This window comes from Bidens hawaiensis, unplaced genomic scaffold (assembly GCF_021521415.1).
Source record: "Bidens hawaiensis isolate Kalapana, Puna unplaced genomic scaffold, B.hawaiensis_p1.1 tig00008796_1, whole genome shotgun sequence".
Classification (NCBI taxonomy): domain Eukaryota; kingdom Viridiplantae; phylum Streptophyta; class Magnoliopsida; order Asterales; family Asteraceae; genus Bidens; species Bidens hawaiensis.
Genome location: NW_027491634.1, coordinates 873,258 through 892,654, shown reverse-complemented (window position 1 = coordinate 892,654; position 19,397 = coordinate 873,258). Strand labels below are relative to the sequence as shown.

General features: G+C 33.3%; 2 protein-coding genes and 2 long non-coding RNA genes across 4 annotated transcripts; 3 read left to right on the top strand and 1 right to left on the bottom strand.

The window, feature by feature from the left end:
* The first annotated feature begins 3,207 nt into the window (after nt 1–3,207).
* LOC143529996 (uncharacterized) lies at nt 3,208–10,969 on the top strand. Its single transcript, XM_077025647.1, has 13 exons — nt 3,208–3,548; nt 4,983–5,094; nt 7,340–7,452; nt 8,809–8,934; nt 9,007–9,206; nt 9,624–9,699; nt 9,801–9,887; nt 9,990–10,070; nt 10,152–10,238; nt 10,321–10,362; nt 10,445–10,523; nt 10,612–10,682; nt 10,779–10,969. Exons 1-13 carry the CDS (start codon nt 3,372–3,374, stop codon nt 10,869–10,871), a joined length of 1,344 nt encoding a protein of 447 aa, XP_076881762.1. The 5' UTR covers nt 3,208–3,371; the 3' UTR covers nt 10,872–10,969.
* A 1,829-nt stretch (nt 10,970–12,798) lies between these two features.
* Nucleotides 12,799–14,082, top strand: LOC143529995 (uncharacterized). Its single transcript, XR_013134769.1, has 3 exons — nt 12,799–12,968; nt 13,065–13,182; nt 13,988–14,082. It is a non-coding gene; the product is annotated as an uncharacterized LOC143529995 (long non-coding RNA).
* A 101-nt stretch (nt 14,083–14,183) lies between these two features.
* Nucleotides 14,184–15,525, top strand: LOC143529994 (uncharacterized). The gene is made up of 5 exons (XR_013134768.1): nt 14,184–14,328; nt 14,454–14,570; nt 14,710–14,826; nt 15,110–15,208; nt 15,456–15,525. It is a non-coding gene; the product is annotated as an uncharacterized LOC143529994 (long non-coding RNA).
* An 848-nt stretch (nt 15,526–16,373) lies between these two features.
* LOC143529993 (U11/U12 small nuclear ribonucleoprotein 25 kDa protein-like) lies at nt 16,374–18,483 on the bottom strand. The gene is made up of 5 exons (XM_077025646.1): nt 18,309–18,483; nt 17,960–18,194; nt 17,379–17,484; nt 16,578–16,677; nt 16,374–16,500 (listed from the first exon to the last, which is right to left on the bottom strand). The coding sequence occupies exons 2-5, from the start codon at nt 18,192–18,194 to the stop codon at nt 16,405–16,407; spliced, it is 537 nt and encodes a 178-aa protein (XP_076881761.1). The 5' UTR covers nt 18,309–18,483; the 3' UTR covers nt 16,374–16,404.
* Nucleotides 18,484–19,397: the final 914 nt, after the last annotated feature.

The following is a 19,397-nucleotide window of genomic DNA, read 5'->3' as shown; positions in this document are numbered from 1 at the left end:
TGACGTTTATTTTAACACATGTTCAGGTTTGCAGTAGCTGTTTTGGAGCTTGTGGACACATAGGAAGTTTCTTTATTTTGGACCTAGATTAAAATGTATCAAGACAAGTTTTTGCCGTTCGAATATTATGATTTATAATATATTGATTTATGATGTTTTATGTTATCTTGTTTACCTTGCGCGTGCGCGAATGAATGTATTTATTAAATATTGACACCCAATAGTGTCACGAGTAATGAAACAATATGTGGCGCCCCGATGTATAATCCGCCTTTGGTCGGGGTGTTACAGTTCCAAACCGGAAGCTGAACTCTTGTTTACTAGTTTGTTTAAATAGTTGTATAAACATGTTTTATGTAAGATTTGAGTTTCTAAAATCATTTTAATTAGTTTCATGGTTATGGGTTTGTAGAATCTAACCTCGGTCTTATCCCGAAACAAGATCCGAACCGGAAACCGAACTTTCGTTTAAAGACTTTGTTGTCGACTTTTTGTATGTGAAACTTTGGTATTATTATTTATAAATTATTTTACAAGTTCTATGATGTTTGGATATGTGGTAACCATTCTTGGCCTTATTCCAAGATAAAAACCGAACCAAACCAAGTTTACTCGCTTAAGACACACAAGTGTGTTTTTAACCATTAAAGCTTATATATTTCTTTAAAAATACTTTATAAACTGATTTTAATTATTTTCACAAAGTACTCGGAATGTTGAATCCAACTTGATCTTATAACAAAGTTTGGACCGATTAAACCGAACACTCGCTTAACGGACGTTGTTAGTTCTAAAACAATAGAACTACATACTTGGTTAAGTCTCTTTAAGATTTATTGAGTTATCTCGTACATTTATTATCTTGGAAAAGTTGACTTTGGGTTTGGTCAAGTCACCAAGACCCGAACCGACCACCCGAACACTCGTTAAAACCCGTTTTAGTATTTATATTATAAAGGGACTTGCTTTCTTGCATTTTTACCCACCTTATTACTTAACATATGTTGAGTAAAATTAAGGGCTAGATACTTTAACCCGGTTTCGAGCAAACTTACATTTTTAAAGGACTATTATTATAATTTCTTAAATATTTACATTTTAAACCTTAAACTTTAAATTGTTTACATTTCTTATCATTTATTTTCGTTTAAAGACTTCCAAGACAACTTTTCTAATACAAGACTTCTTCTCCTTTAGGCTTCGCTTGTTAAACTCATCGTTCCGGTTAATCTCCAAATCATCAAATCTTTCAAGTTTATTACTTGAATGTGAGTACTTTCATCCCCCGTTTTCACTCTTTTATACTTTGGGGGTGACATTGTAAACTTATTCAAATCCAAATGATTTATACTTGAGTCTTAAATCATAAACTTTATTGTATACATACTTAAATAAATGCTCGATTTGGTGATTATATGCTTATATGCTTGAGTGCTAATGTGTTTACCGCTTTTGGATGATTGATTCATAAATCCAAGTATATATGGCATCCCCTTATAGAAAGGTGTCGTTAATGTATTCTTATTAACGATTTCTTACAAAATCCGAGTATATTTGGCATCCCCTTATAGAAATGTGTCGTTAATGTATTCTTATTAACGATTTCATTTATCTAAATTGTTGCTATTATTTATTGTTTTGTATACAAGTTGTGGAATTTCATATTATATATCTATTGTTCAAAAACTATGAAATGGCTCACCAACCTTTGTGTTGACAAAATCTATTTATGCAATGTTACAGGTTTGACTTTAGGTTGACTCGAGGACTTGAAGAAAAAACGTTATCGAGGCTATTAGGATATTAGCAAAACGAACATTATATTATTTACTATGATTTGAATTCGGTTATTGTATGAACAAGTTATGTGACTCTTTGTGTTTTTATGAATTTAAATGAGTTGATTAAATATTGTCACTTAATAGTGTCGTGTGCGATGAACAATCGGTTGTGTCCCAATGTTTCCGTCATGATCGGGGTGTGACACAAGTAAAGCATGAAATTGCTCCACACCTTTTATCATTTTCTTCCCTTTTTCTTTAATGGGAATACTTGGTTCTTATTGATGGTCAACAAAGAAATCATGAAATTAATTTTTATGGTTTATATTAGACATGTAAACAAATTAAGCAAACATAAATAAAGGCATACTCTTGTTCGTTTATTTAAATTCAAATGAACATGAGCATTTAATCAGACAAGTATTTGTGTTTATATTCTTATGACCATAGGCAAGAACATTCACAATAAGGGATTATTGGGGTGTTTTTGAGAAGAAATAGGTGAGATATGATATGGAAAAGAGAGAGTATGGTAAGATTTTTGGTAAAAAAATGCTTTAAGAATGAGTTTGTGAGAAAAAATAGATGAGAGAGTAGAGAGAAGAGAGGACAGAGAACGTATTTTTGTGGGGCCAAGTAGGGATGAGCAAAAATCAGTATGGTATTGATTGGTACCGGTATCAAACCGATACCGGTACCGGAACCGGTACCGATTTGGTACCGTCGGTACCGAATCGATACCAAGGTTTTGAGTTTTCGGGACTGGTACGGTATCGGTATTTCCCAAATTTTACCTTAAATACCGGTACCGTCCCGGTACCGAACCGAACATTTCGGTACCGGTACCAAAATTTATGATTTTCGGGATCGGGATTTTCGGTACCGGTCGGTGCTGGTACTGTACCGAGCTCATCCCTAGGGCCAAATGCCATGTGACACATAAAAAACACTCCAAAAAACACTCTTATTGGTGATGGTGCAAAACTGCAAACGAACACAAACAAACAAAGACAAATATAACTGTATATATTTAAATGAACATAAATAAACAATAAAAAAATATTAGGGTGCTATAATATGTAAAATACAAATAATATCTAATTATTTTCTATCAATAATAAACGAACATGAATAAACATACACGAACTAAACATAAAACAACAAATATAAATGAACGTTCACAAACATAAATGAATGAACCAAACATGTGTTCATCTTCGTTCGTTTAGTTAAATGAACACAAACTTTTTGTTTGCTACGATTCATTGAAGTTTGGTTCGTTTACAGGCCAAGCTGTTATCCTTGTGTAAAATCTCATATTGCCAAAGGGGTATTAATGTAATTTCAACATAAAAAAAATAATTTCCCCAATATAAATAGGCAAGCATCTCTATTTAAGAAATGAGAGAGGTGTAGACATATCGAGAGTGTAACTTGGCTTGTGAGACTCATTTGCTTCATGACATAATCAACAGTGACGTTTCTCTTTCGGTTTGCAAATATAAAGAGGGTGGTGGTGTAGACTTCCACATTAAGCATTGCTTCCCACCATCAATTTATCGTTTACATCACCACCATATCACCACTACCATGACGGACAAGACCATAATATCATCAGGGCCTGGCCACCTTTTCATGACGGTGTTTGTATTCAATTTTGCCAATTTCATGGTGGTTCCGGCCATTACCGACGTCACCATGGCGGCACTTTGTCCCGGAGAAGACGAGTGTTCATTGGCTATTTACCTCACCGGAGTTCAACAAGCGGTAACGAGTTTAATTTGTGTGTTTATTAATATAATATACAGGGAAAAGTTAACGTATAAATGAAATTAACATGTTAATTGTAAGAATCATGTAGAGTAATTATGTAATTATATCATAAAGTATTATGTAATTACTTAATTACATAATTATTCTACTTTTACATAAGTACTCTAATTGATTTTCATTATTAACAGATTAATTTCATTTATATTTCATCCAACCTTATGATATATAATATCATAATATGTACTTTCGTGTTATGAAAATATAAATTAATCAACAACTATTTTGAAATTTCCCATGTGGGTTTTCTTGATTTTTTCTTCATAACATTCGATTACATCGAAGTGAAATGTTTTTACTATTTACTTTTATCATTATAAGTTAAAATCAAATTGTTCATTCTTTTATGCATACTGTTCGTAAGAGCATTTAATATGCCGTATACACAATTAATTTTAAATAAGAAAATTATGATATTGGCATAAATATTTGTTAGTATTGCATGAAGAATAATCTCTTATCATTTTTTTGAATGACGACTATTATTAACATGGTCTAGTAAGTCGCTAGAAACCGGAAACACTACACATTACAAGACACAAAAGGAATTAGGAATTACACATCGAAACTACGCCAATCATTCCAATCTAACGACACCAATTTAACTTGATACTTAACCCAAAGGAAACTGTTTTGCCCTCAATTACACGGTTTATGTAAAAGAAAACTTGTTAAAGATGACCTCATTTCTATATGACCAATAAGAAGTCAAGAAGTGAGGATTACCCATTGAACCATCTTTTCTCTTATCCCATCAAACATCGAAGTTTTATGTATAGACAAAATATCCCTTAACGAGAAAGCATAAATAGGCTCACTTATCTCTACATGAGAAAGAAAGATACGTCGATAATAAAAGTGTCTCAGGTATTACATTAAAAACGTATATATAAGCGTTGAGATCTTGTTCTTCTGTTTTTTCTACTTAAAACTGATTACGAGGAAAACTGAAATACTTATTAAAGAAAAATCACGCAATTGGTAGATAAATTTGATCATATTCTTGTTTATGAATTATACATCCACAAAATGCATCCTTTTGTACAAATTAACAATAAGCATAATACTAAATATTATTTATATTTATTTTTCAATATGGAAAAGCACCTCTTTCATTTACTGTGGTCCTTAGTTAGAATGCACCACTTTAATCATCTTTTAGATAAATATGATTTGTACCTTGGTGGTAGTTGATTTAGGCTTCAGAAGAGTCCATTGCTTTTGGACTTTCATTGTTTTCTGACTAAGCTTCTTGTTTCTTTTCTTAAAATGAAAGTATTGGAAGTTATATTTTTTTTAGATGGTTTAAAAATAAATTGTAAGAATTAATTGATTAAACATAATAATAACAATAATAATATAAAATGGCAGTTAACAGGCATGGGAACTTTGGTGATGATGCCTCTCATTGGAAATTTTTCAGACAAGTATGGAAGGAAGGTCATGCTCACTCTCCCAATGCTCCTCACCACTTTACCTTTGGGTATGCACTATCATTTTCCTTTTTAACTAAAGAAATTTAAATAAATGAATGAATTGTTGAGTGATTGAGATTGGTAATTAAATGTTTTTTTTTTCCTCTTTACATTGATAGTCTTATTTTTTGTTGTGCTCTTGTATATCTAAGTTTGATAATAATAATAATAATAATAATAATAATAATAATAATAATAATTTATGTAATGGCAAATTTATATATATATAAAAAGAATTAAATATATGTAACAACTAATTTTCATACCTGTAATCATAAATATAGATATAAAAAGTGATTAAAATACACTCAAATAACATTAACATATAAATTTTTTTATAAAAAATGTTAGTTATTAAAATTTTCTTAAAGTTCTTAAATAATTTAAAAGTTCTATGATAATAAATCTAACATATAATTCAATAAAAAATTAAATAAAACACACACTCCCCTTTCACTTGTAGTACACATATACACACACAATTAGAAGCATACGCCTATATAGTTGCAAGATCTTTAGGTGTTTAAAAGACTGTCATTTTTACTGGGTCGTTATTCACTTGTAATACGCATGTAATGTCTAGCACATCACATACGCAATTAATACAATAAATATGCGGTCAAAACATGAAAATATTGCTAGCTTTCATCGTCATGTTGTCAATCACGTCTACTGTTCATCCTTTTTCCTTTAACGTGTATATGGGATGGTGAGATAAACAGATTTTAGGTATAAAAGTTAAAAAATATATATATTTTAAATTATTAAATAGATGATACTATAATAGACTAAAGTATTGAAAATAAAAGAAAGCTTAATGGATGATTTTTAAAACATACATAAAGTTTTCAGGAGAATTTGGAATCGAGAAAATGAAAATGGTTGAGGAGATGTAAGGACATAATTGGGGTTTAATTAACATCACTAGAAAATACTTTAATTAATTTATGATAATTGTCCCTTTTTATGATAAAGAAAGATATAAACTAATCTAAAAGCAAATAACACAAGCAATTAAAATACATTGATGATAATATAATCCGAATTTGATTAATTGTAAAACATAAAACTTGAACATTTGGGACGACTAAATGACTGATTAGATGTTATTTTGATATGTGATTAGATATGATACACGTTTTTATGTTTCTATAATGGGATATAAGATTGATTTTTATGAATACACATCACATATTCTATCCATGGACCATCCCTAGCAAAACAGACAAAATGCATTTCCTTAGTTTTCTTCTTTTCTCATGTGTTATACTGTGAAAATATAAATATGATATGAGAACTAGAGAAGAAAATAAAATTATTTTCATTATAACTGCTGCTGTGCATTTCCTTAGTTTTCTTCTTTTCTCATGTGTTATACTGTGAAAATATAAATATGATATGAGAACTAGAGAAGAAAATAAAATTATTTTCATTATAACTGCTGCTGTGCATTTCCTTAGTTTTCTTCTTTTCTCATGTGTTATACTGTGAAAATATAAATATGATATGAGAACTAGAGAAGAAAATAAAATTATTTTCATTATAACTGCTGCTGCTTTGCTACTGTTGTTACATCAAAGATGGTAAATCATTCAATAAAGCACACATAGCCTACTTATTATTTATTGACTTGTTTTTTTACTTTTAGGTCCAACTTCTTAGCCTTCTTTTATATCCTCATGCCCTTTATTTTTCCATTTAGATCACAAGTAACATCCCAAGGACCCCAGCCTACCTCTTACACATTTGGATCTGGTATACTTCCACCCCCCTTTTACTCTCTTATATATTTATCTCATCACCGCTCAAGTCTTAAAAAGACAAAATAAGGCCACCACCTTCTATATGGATGCATATTTGATGTGGGTTGAATACTAATTATGCACAAGCACGTCGGTCGGTGGACCGACTTCCACGGTTCCACACCCTACCGAGACTCATCACCCTCCATTAGCTCCCATCCGATGATTTAAAACAATTATTGACTCTTTTTTCAAAATCATTTCTACCCTGACTATTAGTCATACGTTATTATTTAGCCTTGAACATAGTTTAGCGTACCGCCCTATTGAGATACATATTTAAACAACTAAACTCCCAATCAACGGCTATATTTTACTTAAACTTAATATTTCTATCACAAAGAATGTAATATTTGATTCCATGTTTGTTTTTCTTAATGTTATAACCTCATTGTTTCTAAAGTAATATAAAGTAGAAAGTAGTAACTGATGAATTGGTGGGTGAAAACAGTAATATTGGCATACAGCAGGGAGAGGAACTTCTTCTTTGCATACTATGCACTCAAAACCCTCACCTCCATGGTTTGTGAAGGAAGTGTACTTTGTCTTGCACATGCTTACGTGGTAATCATATCTTTCTTTCTTTCTTGTCTTTCCATGTTACCCTTATGCATGTTTTTTATTAAATCATTTAAGAAAATCATATGAATGATAAGTTTTTTTATGCTACATATATGCGGTAGTTTTTGTTCAACACATATATTTTACTTCTTGAAAAATGACATAACCACTTTATGCTCGTGTATCATTGTTTGTATTGAAAGTATACAAACCTGATTACTTTTGAAAAAATAAGATAAACACGTGAAATTCACTCACCACACGAGAAAAAAAATAAACATCCAACAAAACTTCATGTATAATAAAGAACAATAAATTGTTGGCCACTTCCTAAACACTTTTTTATAAGTTGACACGCCATAATTACATACACTTCATGACTGTAGATGGAAACATGTCGGACATGAAAGATGAGACAGAAATATGCTCCTTAAAATACTTATTAAGATGATTTTGTTTTTTCAAAATTTGTTGTTATTGATTAGTTCTTAAAAATAAACTTATAGTAATACATCTACTAACTTAGAGGGGCACAAATTGGTTCGGGTTCAAACTAGTTCAATATGGTCAATAAAAGTCAAAACGACTTATGATCGGTTTATTTAGGGTTGAAACCGGTTCTGGTTGGTTTCGGTTTGAAACCGATTTCAGTGAAGAGAATTATTAACCGGTTCCAAACCTACGCTACGGTTTTAGTCGGTTACAAACTGGTTTCCACATAATCGGTTTTAAATCTGTTCGATTTTCAGTCAACCGGTTTTCCCCCACCTCTATCTACTATTGATTAAGAATATAACAAGTTAATAATAACACTATAATAGTAATCACTTGTTAAAAATATGAAACATCAATTATTATTACAAAACACACGTAGGGGTGCAAACGAGCTGAGTCGCTTGCGAGCTATTCGAGATCAGCTCGTAAAAAAGTTTGATCAAGCCGAGCTTAAACAAACCCAAAACCGAGCTCGAGCCTAAAAGTAAGCTTGTTTATAAATGAGCCCGAACACAATCTTCATTTATTGAGTCTGCTCGTGAGCTTAAACGAGCATGTCATTTATATAAATTTTATAATATATATGTGTAGTAATTATTAATTAATATATAGAATGTTATAAAAAAATAACTAAAAAACAGATTGATGTTATACATATAATTATAATCAAAAAAACATATAAGAATAATTATATATATAATATATATTTAATAGATAGTAAACGAGTTGAGCTCGAGCTAAACTTGAGCTTGAAAAGCTACTCATGAGCCGAGCTTGAGCTCGAGCTCTGTCTAAGACTCTAAGTTAAACGAGAAAACTGAGTTTTGACTATTTTGACTTGAACTAAAAATGTTGACTTTTCAGGCTGACAACGTGGCACTGCCACGGCGGGCCACGGCGTTCGGAATACTCTCCGGCATATCATCTTGTTCGTTTGTGTTCGGCAATCTTTCCACTCGCTTCCTCCCATCAGCTGCATCTGTTTTTCAAGTATGCAATATTATAACTACTACATGTGAATGATAATATGTATGTGTGTATTAAGTTAGCTGTTTGTTTCAGGTAGCTGCGGCAGTTGCAATGGTTTCTGTAGTGTACATGAGGATATTCTTGCCCGAATCAGGTATGGAGGCTGCTGTGATCGCAGCCGCTTCGGTGAAAGAGGAGACGGTCAATGAATGTCTTCTCGAAAAAGGATGCGCGGTTGATTGTCGATCTGCGAGCCCTTCGTTGTGCGATTCGATTTCATTGTTGAGGAGCAGGTACCGATGGTTTGGTTTTATGTTTTTGTAAAAACTGAATTTACGGTTCGGTTTTGGTTTTTGCGTGCAATAAAAATAGGGAAAAACGAACAGAATTTCTAGATTTTTATTTTTAAGTAATTTATAAAAATTTAATAAATATTTAACTCAAATATTTTAGCCCAGATTACTAATAATCAATTAATTATTAACTGACAGGTGGACATATAATTATTTGTTTGTCCCAAAATTTCAAGCTTGAATGGCAACACCGTAAAAACCAAAATGAAACCGTAACTGAAACTGCACGGTTTCAAAAATCCAAAAACCGAAGTTTTTCGGTTTTTGGTTCGGCCAAAACCAACCCAAACCAAATCGTGCACACCATTAATATCAACTTGGATTTCGACGACAACTTCTCATAATGTATACTCTCAGCTGGACGTTTTCGCAAGCAGCTATTGTGGCATTCTTCAGCAGCCTTGGTGAACTAGGCCTTTATTCTGCATTATTGGTACTTAATTAATCATTCATGATAATAATATTAGCATTTCCATTAAAACTTACTGGTCTGTTAAATGTTAACGGTTAAGCATTTATCTTCATATCCTGCAGTATTATTTGAAGGCCGAGTTTCATTTTGATAAAGATCAGTTTGCTGACTTGATGATCATTAACGGGATCGCAGGGATCATATCTCAAGTATGTCTTGTAGTTACACTATTATAGTTTTATCAAGTAACTGCATTTATTTTAACTCATACATATATATATTGAAAGTAATATTGTATTTGACTATTGCAGATGGTCCTTATGCCCTTGTTGGCTAGAGTTATCACTGAAGAAAAGATTCTTGCCATTGGACTCGCCTTTAACTGTGTACATGTATGTATATCTATATCCTTAATTAAACATTTAATTGTATAACATTAGTTTGTCATAATATAATTTTTGTTTTAAATGCAGATCTTCCTATATAGTGTAGCTTGGTCATCATGGGTAGTTTATTTTGCAGCCACATTTCAAATCCTGGCTGTTTTTGCCGGACCGAGCGTGAGTTCTTTGTTTCTGATGTATTTTCTTTCGCCAGTTTTAATTTATCATTTATGTTAACAAGTAAATTGATACTTTTCAGTTAAGGAGCATTGTATCCAAACAAGTTGGTCCTACTGAGCAGGTAATTTGAAATGCTTTTGACTTTTTAGTTTGACTTCAGAAAATTTTAATAGTTAAAATGATTATTTATTTATTTATTTCAGGGAAAAGCTCAAGGGTGTATCACAGGCCTATGTTCTTTTGCCAGTATTGTTTCTCCACTGATATTTAGTCCTTTAACAGGTGACCAAAGTTTTCATGGATGCTTTATTTTTGGTTGATTTTAATTGTTAAAGTAATTTAAATTTGTGTTTTTAATTGTATCGTGCAGCTTTATTCTTGTCTGATGATGCTCCATTCGTGTTTCCTGGTTTTAGTCTCGTGTGTGCTGCCTTTGCTGTGGTAAATCTTGAACTATACATTATATCCAAATTATGATGTTAAGTAATAATGGGATTTAAGAATTAATGAAGTGTTGCGCATTTTGACTATTTTCAGATGATTGCATTCATCATGAGTGTTATGATCCGGGCCCCACATGTTGTCCCGGAATCAAAAGTGGTTGATGACTCTATACCAGTGGAGCCGTGAACACGTGTTTTTTTTGTTTCGTTTCATGGATCAGCATGCTGGTGCATTTACTGTTATACTCTCTAGCCTTCGGGTTATGCATATAATAATGACTAGTTATAGATGTGTTAAGATGAAGTTATGCAGAAAGTAATGGACAAGGTTCCATTAAGTAGGAGTGTTTGTGTTGTATAGTGTATATGATATCTAAGAAAAGTATTTGTTGTAGTATGAATTGTTAGATTTAATAGGACTTATATATATAGTTGTAAGTGGTAACACTTTTTTTTTTTGTATGATGATTCATTCCAACAGTTATTCATTCTGTGTTGTTATATTGCAGTCACCAAATTAATCTATTCACTATGAACAACTTTTAATAGTTGGTCAATGAGTTGAAATAGGTAGATGCAGTTCAGTCACCAATTAATCTCTTTCGTAAATAAGCGAGATTGCGTCTTCAGAGTTTGTTTGGACTTCTCTTTTAGGCTCGCTGAGAAGAGTTCCTACCCGAGAAGAATCGATCAGGAAAAGGTGCAGGTGTATTAATAAGATCACTTCCGATGCATTCAATAGTAAGTCGTCTATGCATATATTCTTATGCAGAAATCCTAAGTGGTTTAATCAAACAAATAGTTAGATCATAACTGAAATAAATATATTTTGTGATCAAATTTGATACGCTAACTACTGAGTCGAACCTGTCGTGACCAGTTATCCAACCCACTTGTTTTGCCACTAAAGGCTACTGGTTTTTTTTTCTCTGTTTCTATAGGCAGATAGGCTTAGTATAATCATAAAGCTGCCTCATTTCAGTTAACCAATTGCTTATTCTAGTGCAAATAGCCACTAAGAAGATGCAACAGGAGATCAAACATATGATTACATGTATTTTTAGGAAAATAAGAAGAGACTCACTTGAACACCAACGGCGAGACTTTTAGGTTTATTCTACAAAACATGGCTATCCTGGCTATTATGATGATACTGGATATCTAGCAGATCCACATAAAGCATGATCTTGATCAAGTTTCGCACTCACATACGATGACACAACAACGCATTCTAGCAAACAATGACAACATTATCAACTACACGAAACTAATAAAAAATGTGTGTACTATCAACCATCCAAAGCATACAAGGGGGAAGCTTGTATTGTGGCCCCGTGTGGCTTCAGTCACCCCCGTTTTTTCTTAGTAGTGAATTTATGGGTGTTCGTCAAAAAATTTACTCGTTAAATTGAACACCTACCCTAAACACTGAACTTATCAAATCAAGTGGGTTACAAGTCATGAAATGAAAATTTTAAAGTTGACCACCTTGGTTTGTGAAAATCTTTATGCGTAACGAGTCTGGCCACCCCGGCGTTTTCGTCTAAGCGTCGCCACTGCATACAAGAAGCACGTGGTTCAAAATAAATCAAGAAGAACCGAGTATTGTCGACAAAGACAATGCAACTGGCATATCTTAATAAGAGTACACTATCTACGACGACAAATGAAAATGTGTCCTCAACTCATAGTCATAGAAGATAAGTTAAATTGAATACGTTGTATTATTTTCCTTTTAATTAAGTTTCTGTCTAATTAGTTAATTTAGGTCTACAAAAGCTAAGGCGCTAAGCTAACGGTATAACCCTTTTTAATCAGTCTCACCTTAAATTTTAACCCGAAACCTGTTCGGACCCTAACCGCCGACCCGTTTGCCCGTCCTACCTTAAACCCTATACTCCAATCATCCAAAGGAAGAAAAACCCTGGTTCAGCCTCTCAACCAAAATGACAACCAGTAGACTCTTCTCCGTCTTAAAAACCAACGCCGTTAACATCCACCCATTCCGTTCAATTCTCTTCAACCACTACTCATCAGCTTCCGTCATAACCGATGACAATCCCACACTCACCACCACCACCACCACTATACCTGAATTACCAACAACCGGAGACTCTCAACAACACCCGTGGCCGGAGTGGGTGACTTTCGTTGACCGTCTCAAAACCAAAGGCTACATTAATCAACCACAAATACCAAATAATAATAAAGGGCTCTATAAAGATATCAGTGTTCTCAAAGAAGCTTGCCTCAGCTTCGGTCGTGATCGATTCGATTTGTTCAAGTAAGAATTAGCCCTAATTTTGCTGTAATTTGTTAAAACCCCTAATTTAATTACTTCAATTGTGTAAGTAATTAATTGAATTTAATTGTGTTTTAGGTTATTATCTATGCAAGATGTTCAGACTCTGGTGGAAAAAGGGTGTCCCAATATTAACCGGAAAACTGTTAATTCCGGGAAACGGTTACGTGCACATCTACAAATTGATGAAGGAGATGTAAGTTATATTAGTTAGCTTATTATGCTTATAAGAACAGATTTTTGTAGGCCTGGTCGAACAAATTAATGGACATGAATGCTTAAATGAACTGATTTGAACGAGTTTGTGTTCGTTTGTTAAGAAAATGAATGTGCTCGTGTACGTTTATGCTCATTGGTTTATGGTTTTAGTTTGGGTCGGTTTTGGCTAAAACCGAATCAAAAACTAAAACTTTGGTTTTTAAAATTTTGAAAACTCTTCGGTTTTGGTTTCTTTGGTTTTTCAGTTCGGTTTCTTATGCACCTGGGCTAAAATATTTGAGTTACATATTTATTAAATTCAGTTCAGTTTTTTTTTTTTCGAATTTTATTACATGCAAAACATAAAACCAAACTGTCATTTTTTTTATGTTTCTGTTTATCTTTTTCGGTTCGTTTTTTGGTTTCATGCACGCGCCTAGTTAATACTATAAATGAATGGTTCATGGACATAATCAAATGAACATAAATGAATTGAAATAAAAAAAAGTGGACAGCTATTAAAAGTTAAAAGTATGTATCCAAATTAAAGTTTAAAATACACTTATTCTTACATCCAGATGGTTGTTCTTGTAAAATGGCTTAGCGGTTTTAAAATATGAAAATCATTTTGTTTTTAAATTAATATCTGTAAAAATAATTTGCCTGAATGCTTAAACAAACTGAAGGAACAGATGTAAATGAACAAACAAGACATCTGTTCATATATGTTTCTTCCACTGAACGATTCGTAAACAGGCCTAGATTTTTGTGATTAATGTTGGTAATCTCCATTTTGATTATAGGCATGTGGTGTTTGTGTGCTTCGAGGATCATGTGACAGAGCGTATGTGATGCTAAAAGACATTGAATCAACTGCACGAACTGTAGATATTGTGAGGATATTATTAAATCATGCCCTCGATCCAGTTGTTGATATGGATAAGAAGCCTTTTGATGCAGAAGTTGTTGAAGCATCCGCCAAGAAGTTGCTTTTGGAGTTGACCGAGCTTAGTGACACGAGAGTTGACCCCGAGTTGCAAAAACCGGCAGAAACGGTTCCCCGAAAGACACTATCTTCTGAATATAGTGAACGGGATTCAACACGCAATGTTGAAATGAAAAGAGGCGATTGGATGTGTCCCAAGTGAGAATATGTTTAAATCTTTCTTGATATTGTTTTGTTAAGTTACACATGTTGGTTAAAATTATAAAATAGCATTAAGTATTTAATACTTGTTATTGATGAATATATTCATGATCTTTTTGCAGGTGTAATTTCTTGAATTTTGCTAGGAATAAAAAATGTCGCGAATGCTTTGAAGACGCTCCTCAAAAGGCTGGTGTTGAAGATGTTGAAATGAAAAAAGGCGATTGAATTTGTCCTCAGTAAGTTTGTAAATTAGATATTGTTGTTATAAAGCTTTTAAGCTTGATCTTATCACCTTTTTCATTTATTTTTTATTATGTGTTTATGATGTCATAATTGTATATTTAACAACATAAATGGTCTTTAATTTTACTGCAGGTGCAATTTTATGAATTTTTCTAGAAATATCCGGTGCTTGAAATGCAAAACGGAGGGGCCTAAGAGGGTTGGAGCAGATGATATTGAAATGAAGAAAGGAGATTGGAACTGCCCGCAGTAAGTAGTTTATATATTTAGATAAGTATATGTGATACACACACAAGCATTATGCATACCGCGTTTAGCTTTTGTCTATCACAATTTGTCTCACTTACTCATGTGCAACCTTTTGACTTATTTTCGTTGTTAAAGATATGTGGGTGTTTAATATGCTTTCGTTATATAATTGTGACAGAAGGGTATTTATGTGTTCTACTAATTTATATTGTAACTGTTTAAGCATAAGCATTGTCGACTAAAATACCTTTTTAACCTATGTTTTTTGTTATATTTTTATCAGGTGTCGCTTTATGAATTTTGCGAGCAACACAAAGTGTTTACGTTGCCGAGAGCAACGTCCCAAGAGACAAGTAAATGGCGGAGAGTGGGAGTGCCCCTCGTAAGTCTAGTTTTTTTTTTTCCCCACAGAATGCCTATTTTTAAACCATTTTATTGATTAATTTCTTAAATAAGAAGATATTGTTAACAGGTTATTACAACTTCAAGAAGGCTAAAACACATTTGCACATATAGCTATATGATTTTTATTATATAAAATCACATAATCCTTTTTAAGACACGCGTACAAGCACCTCGTGCATATTTAAGGTTTGAGGTCTAATGTATCTTGAATTGAATTTGGTTAGGTGTGATTTCTTCAATTTTGCTGGAAATGCTGTTTGTCGGAAGTGTAGTGGCGAACGACCCAAAGATATGCAGCTAAATACCGAGAAGAGATTTGGAGGATATTAAGTAACTTCTTCTTCTGTCTGGTCTGGTATGTAACTTATTAACCAAACAAAGATTAGTGGTCAAATTCATGGTTTTGCTGACAATTCATTTTTCAGTCTCAGGGTTGCAGATGACACATAATTCTTCGAGGGTTTATTGCGAGGATTTGCATGAAATCGAACTTTGTGAATCGCCATTCGCCCACAAGTTGTTTGCCAACCGGCTTCTGTCTAGTTTTTCTATTTTTTTACCAGTCAGCTTCTGTCTGGCACGACCGCCAGGAGGAAGTTTTTTGAATCTGGATTAGGGCTTATATTTATTAATTAGGGCTTATATAAGTTACATTATTTTATGTCTGTCAAATCAAATTCAATGTGATTGCAAGAATGTTTAACAAGTATTTTATAATTGAAATCATAGTTATCAAATGGTGTAACACCTCAATATAATGGAAACAATGTTTTATTCTTTATCAATAATATGGAAATTGGTGCATTTTCAGTATTTCTACCAAGAATCTGACTTTAACACCACATAAAAAAATTTGTCTACACCAAATATATAAAAATAAAAAATGAAGTTTCAAACACTAGTTTTTACTAACATTAGCAACATATTTTCAATGTATTGATAATATGGTTTTGCAATCATATTCAGCACATTATTATTTACAAACAATAACGATGTTATGTGACTCAATCTGTAAGGACGCACATTAGGACACTTGCAACTTAACTCGGAGAGGTTGTCTTGCGTTTATGCAAACGATAACACTAGTACGCTAAAAATGGTATCCTAAATACTAATCCATTTCATATATGAAACAAAATATGTAACGTACAAAACAAAAATAAGAACCAGTATTCATTCCCTTCTGTTAAGACCATGAAAAAACCGATGCTTTCGTCTTCGTGAATGCTGCTTCGAAGCTCTTGGCATTACGTATGGAACAAAATGCACCTAACCAACAAGAAATTCCCAGTTAATCAAACTAACACCACATAACATTTACAGCATTAATCAACACTGACGTGTACCTGAGAGTGATTACGCACACCATAATCTTGAAGATTTGCGTCATCATTAAGAAGCTTTTCATTGTTGTGTGACAAACAAAAATTTCGCCACACATGTTTCCTAAAAACACAAACAACAAATGAAAGCTCAACAACGTTGTAATTCGAGATTGTTCTTATTAAAATGTATTGATAATATAGTTTTGTAAACATATTCAGCACATTATTATTTACAAAATACAAAAACTGGACGGGAAAGTGTTGGTGGGTTGGTAACCCAGCCAGTTTTGACCAGCGTATTAGTGTTGACCCGTTTTGACCTTCGACCCGAGTAGGCTTGTAAATGAACGAACATGAGTGGTTTTCTTGTTGTGTTCGGTTTGTTAAGAAGATGAATTTGTTCTTGTTCATTTATGTTCGTTTGCTAACAATATAAATGAACGGTTCGCGAACGTAAACAAACAAACAAAACTGAGCATAACCGATTAAAATTAAATGTGACCAACAATACATGGCCTAACAAGTTATGAAAACTAGACTAAATAGTAATCAGCGTAAAAAATTTAAATGAATATATTAACTAGCATAATCGAACGAACTCAATCAAATGTAACTAAAGAACATAAATGAACGAACGAACATGAACATAAATGAACGAACGGGATATGTGTTCATGTTCGTTCGCTTATTATATAACTGAACTTCCCGTAAACGGTTCACAAACAATCCACTGAACGTTCGGCTCATTTAGAGGCCTATACCCAAGTCCCGACCCACCCGTTTTTACAAAGAAAACGATCAATAAAAAGTTAAGGGGAAAACCAAGAAATGTGGCGATGACCCATCTTTGACTGCTCCATTTCGTTGACTTTTTTCTTGACCGCAAGTTTCAAATCTTTGACTGTTGCAGAATTCATCACTGCAACATCTGCATCCAATGCAAGTAAAAACCAACAACCGTTGATGATAAGATCATATAAGCTGAAAATAAGAAGCTAAGAAATTAGGGGTGAGCATGGGTTGGTACGGTTCAGTTTTGAGCTAAAATCGAACAAAAACCGAAATGTCGGTTTTTTAATTTTTGAAAACCGTTCAGTTTTGGTTTTCCCATTTGGGCTTGGAAATTTTGGCCGAAAAAAAGAGTCGGTGAAATATAATAAACTTACTTAATTAATTATTATACATTTAGGCTAAAATATTTTGATTAAACTAGATAATAAACTATTATAAAAGTATATAAATAAAGCATAAAAATCTATAAGTTCGGTCAGGGCTTTTTCTGTTTAAGTTACCCGCAAACCCAAACCGAAAGTTCTGTTTTTATGAAAACATAAAACCAAACCAACCATCGGTGTTTGTTTCGATTTTGTTTTTTCTCTGATCGGGCAATAATAATCACATACCGAAAGATGTGCCGTCTAACTTAAGCACCGAAACCCGCATGGCACTCCCCAATTCCAAGCTGATAAGGGTCTCAACATCCGAAAGACTCGGGTTTTTGGGTACATCTGCAAGCACAGGATCATCTAGAAGTGCAGCTAGTGTTGAATTCAGCTTTGCTTTCTTGACGTTGTTGGTGTTGTATTCTAGGGCCACATTGTCATCCTCATTGACACCACTGGATGCTGGTTCACCCATCTATTTCATACATGAGGGATATGTAAAATGGTTAGTCAAAACTCACTGAGGCATTTCATCGAACACCTTTTGTGCAAGAAACCAAAATCTCCAAATTAATTCATTAAAGCATACCTTTGATTCCTTGTATTAGTTCCTGTTTTATTCACTGATATCTTGAAGCATAAAAGTGTAAAACCCTAATTCGTTCTTCAAGTTTTTAAAATATATTGTAAACTTTTGGGTTATGTTTGTTCATTTTTAGACAAATAGTTGTTTTTGGGTGACTATTTTGGTAAAATTTTAAGTTAATATAGTTTTTTTTAGAACGGTTGATTTTATACACGAAGGATCAAACAACGAGGAAGAAACTACAAAAAGAGACGACACCAATCATTCCATTACAAATTATGGTAAGAGGAGCGATTTTTAATCCAAAACGAAGCTCAAAAATGTTATGTCTTCATTGTTTTGAAAACATTAGCCGACTTGTGTTGGAAGATGACTTTGTTTCCTGTCTTTCAAATATACTAGCACGCCGTGAGAATTACACTGTAAAGCACCTTGTTTATCCTATGTCCCAGGTTGCACATTTTGTGAAGGTGAGGCAAATATGGGACGAATACGACACCAATTGTTAAACAGGCGAGGCAAAGTAGAAAGCGGTGAAAATGTGACCGCTAGTCTCTTCGTATTCTCCACAAAGACAACAAACTAGCGAACCTTTGACCATATTTCTTTTAGTAAGCTTAACCGTGTCGGAAGCTTATCAATGTCCGCCTTCCAAGCAGTGATAGAAATTGAACACTTAGATTGTGTGTGTGTGTGTGTTTGGGGTTGGGGGGAGAGGGGGGGGGGGCATTTGAAATTGAATTTTTTAAGTCGAAAAACGATGGTCGCAGGATCATTCACTAATTCATTGTCTAGTTCTCGTTTGAGTTTATTCCACTTGCAAGCCTAACAAAAACACATAAGAATAATCAAGCATAATTGACAAATACCTAGCTCTAAGCCCAAAGTAAAGGAGGCCATGGCCCACCGTGTCAAGTGTGAACTATACTCCCTTAATTCTATTTCATGATAAAGGGGGCTGGATTATTAAACGTGTTGAACAAGAGATACTTCATGGCCGCCAACGAGAAAGCACCAACAAATTCGTTTTGCCAAACTTATCTATCCGATCCATTATTAAACAGTCTGATAGCTCATTCCTTTCCCCTTAAT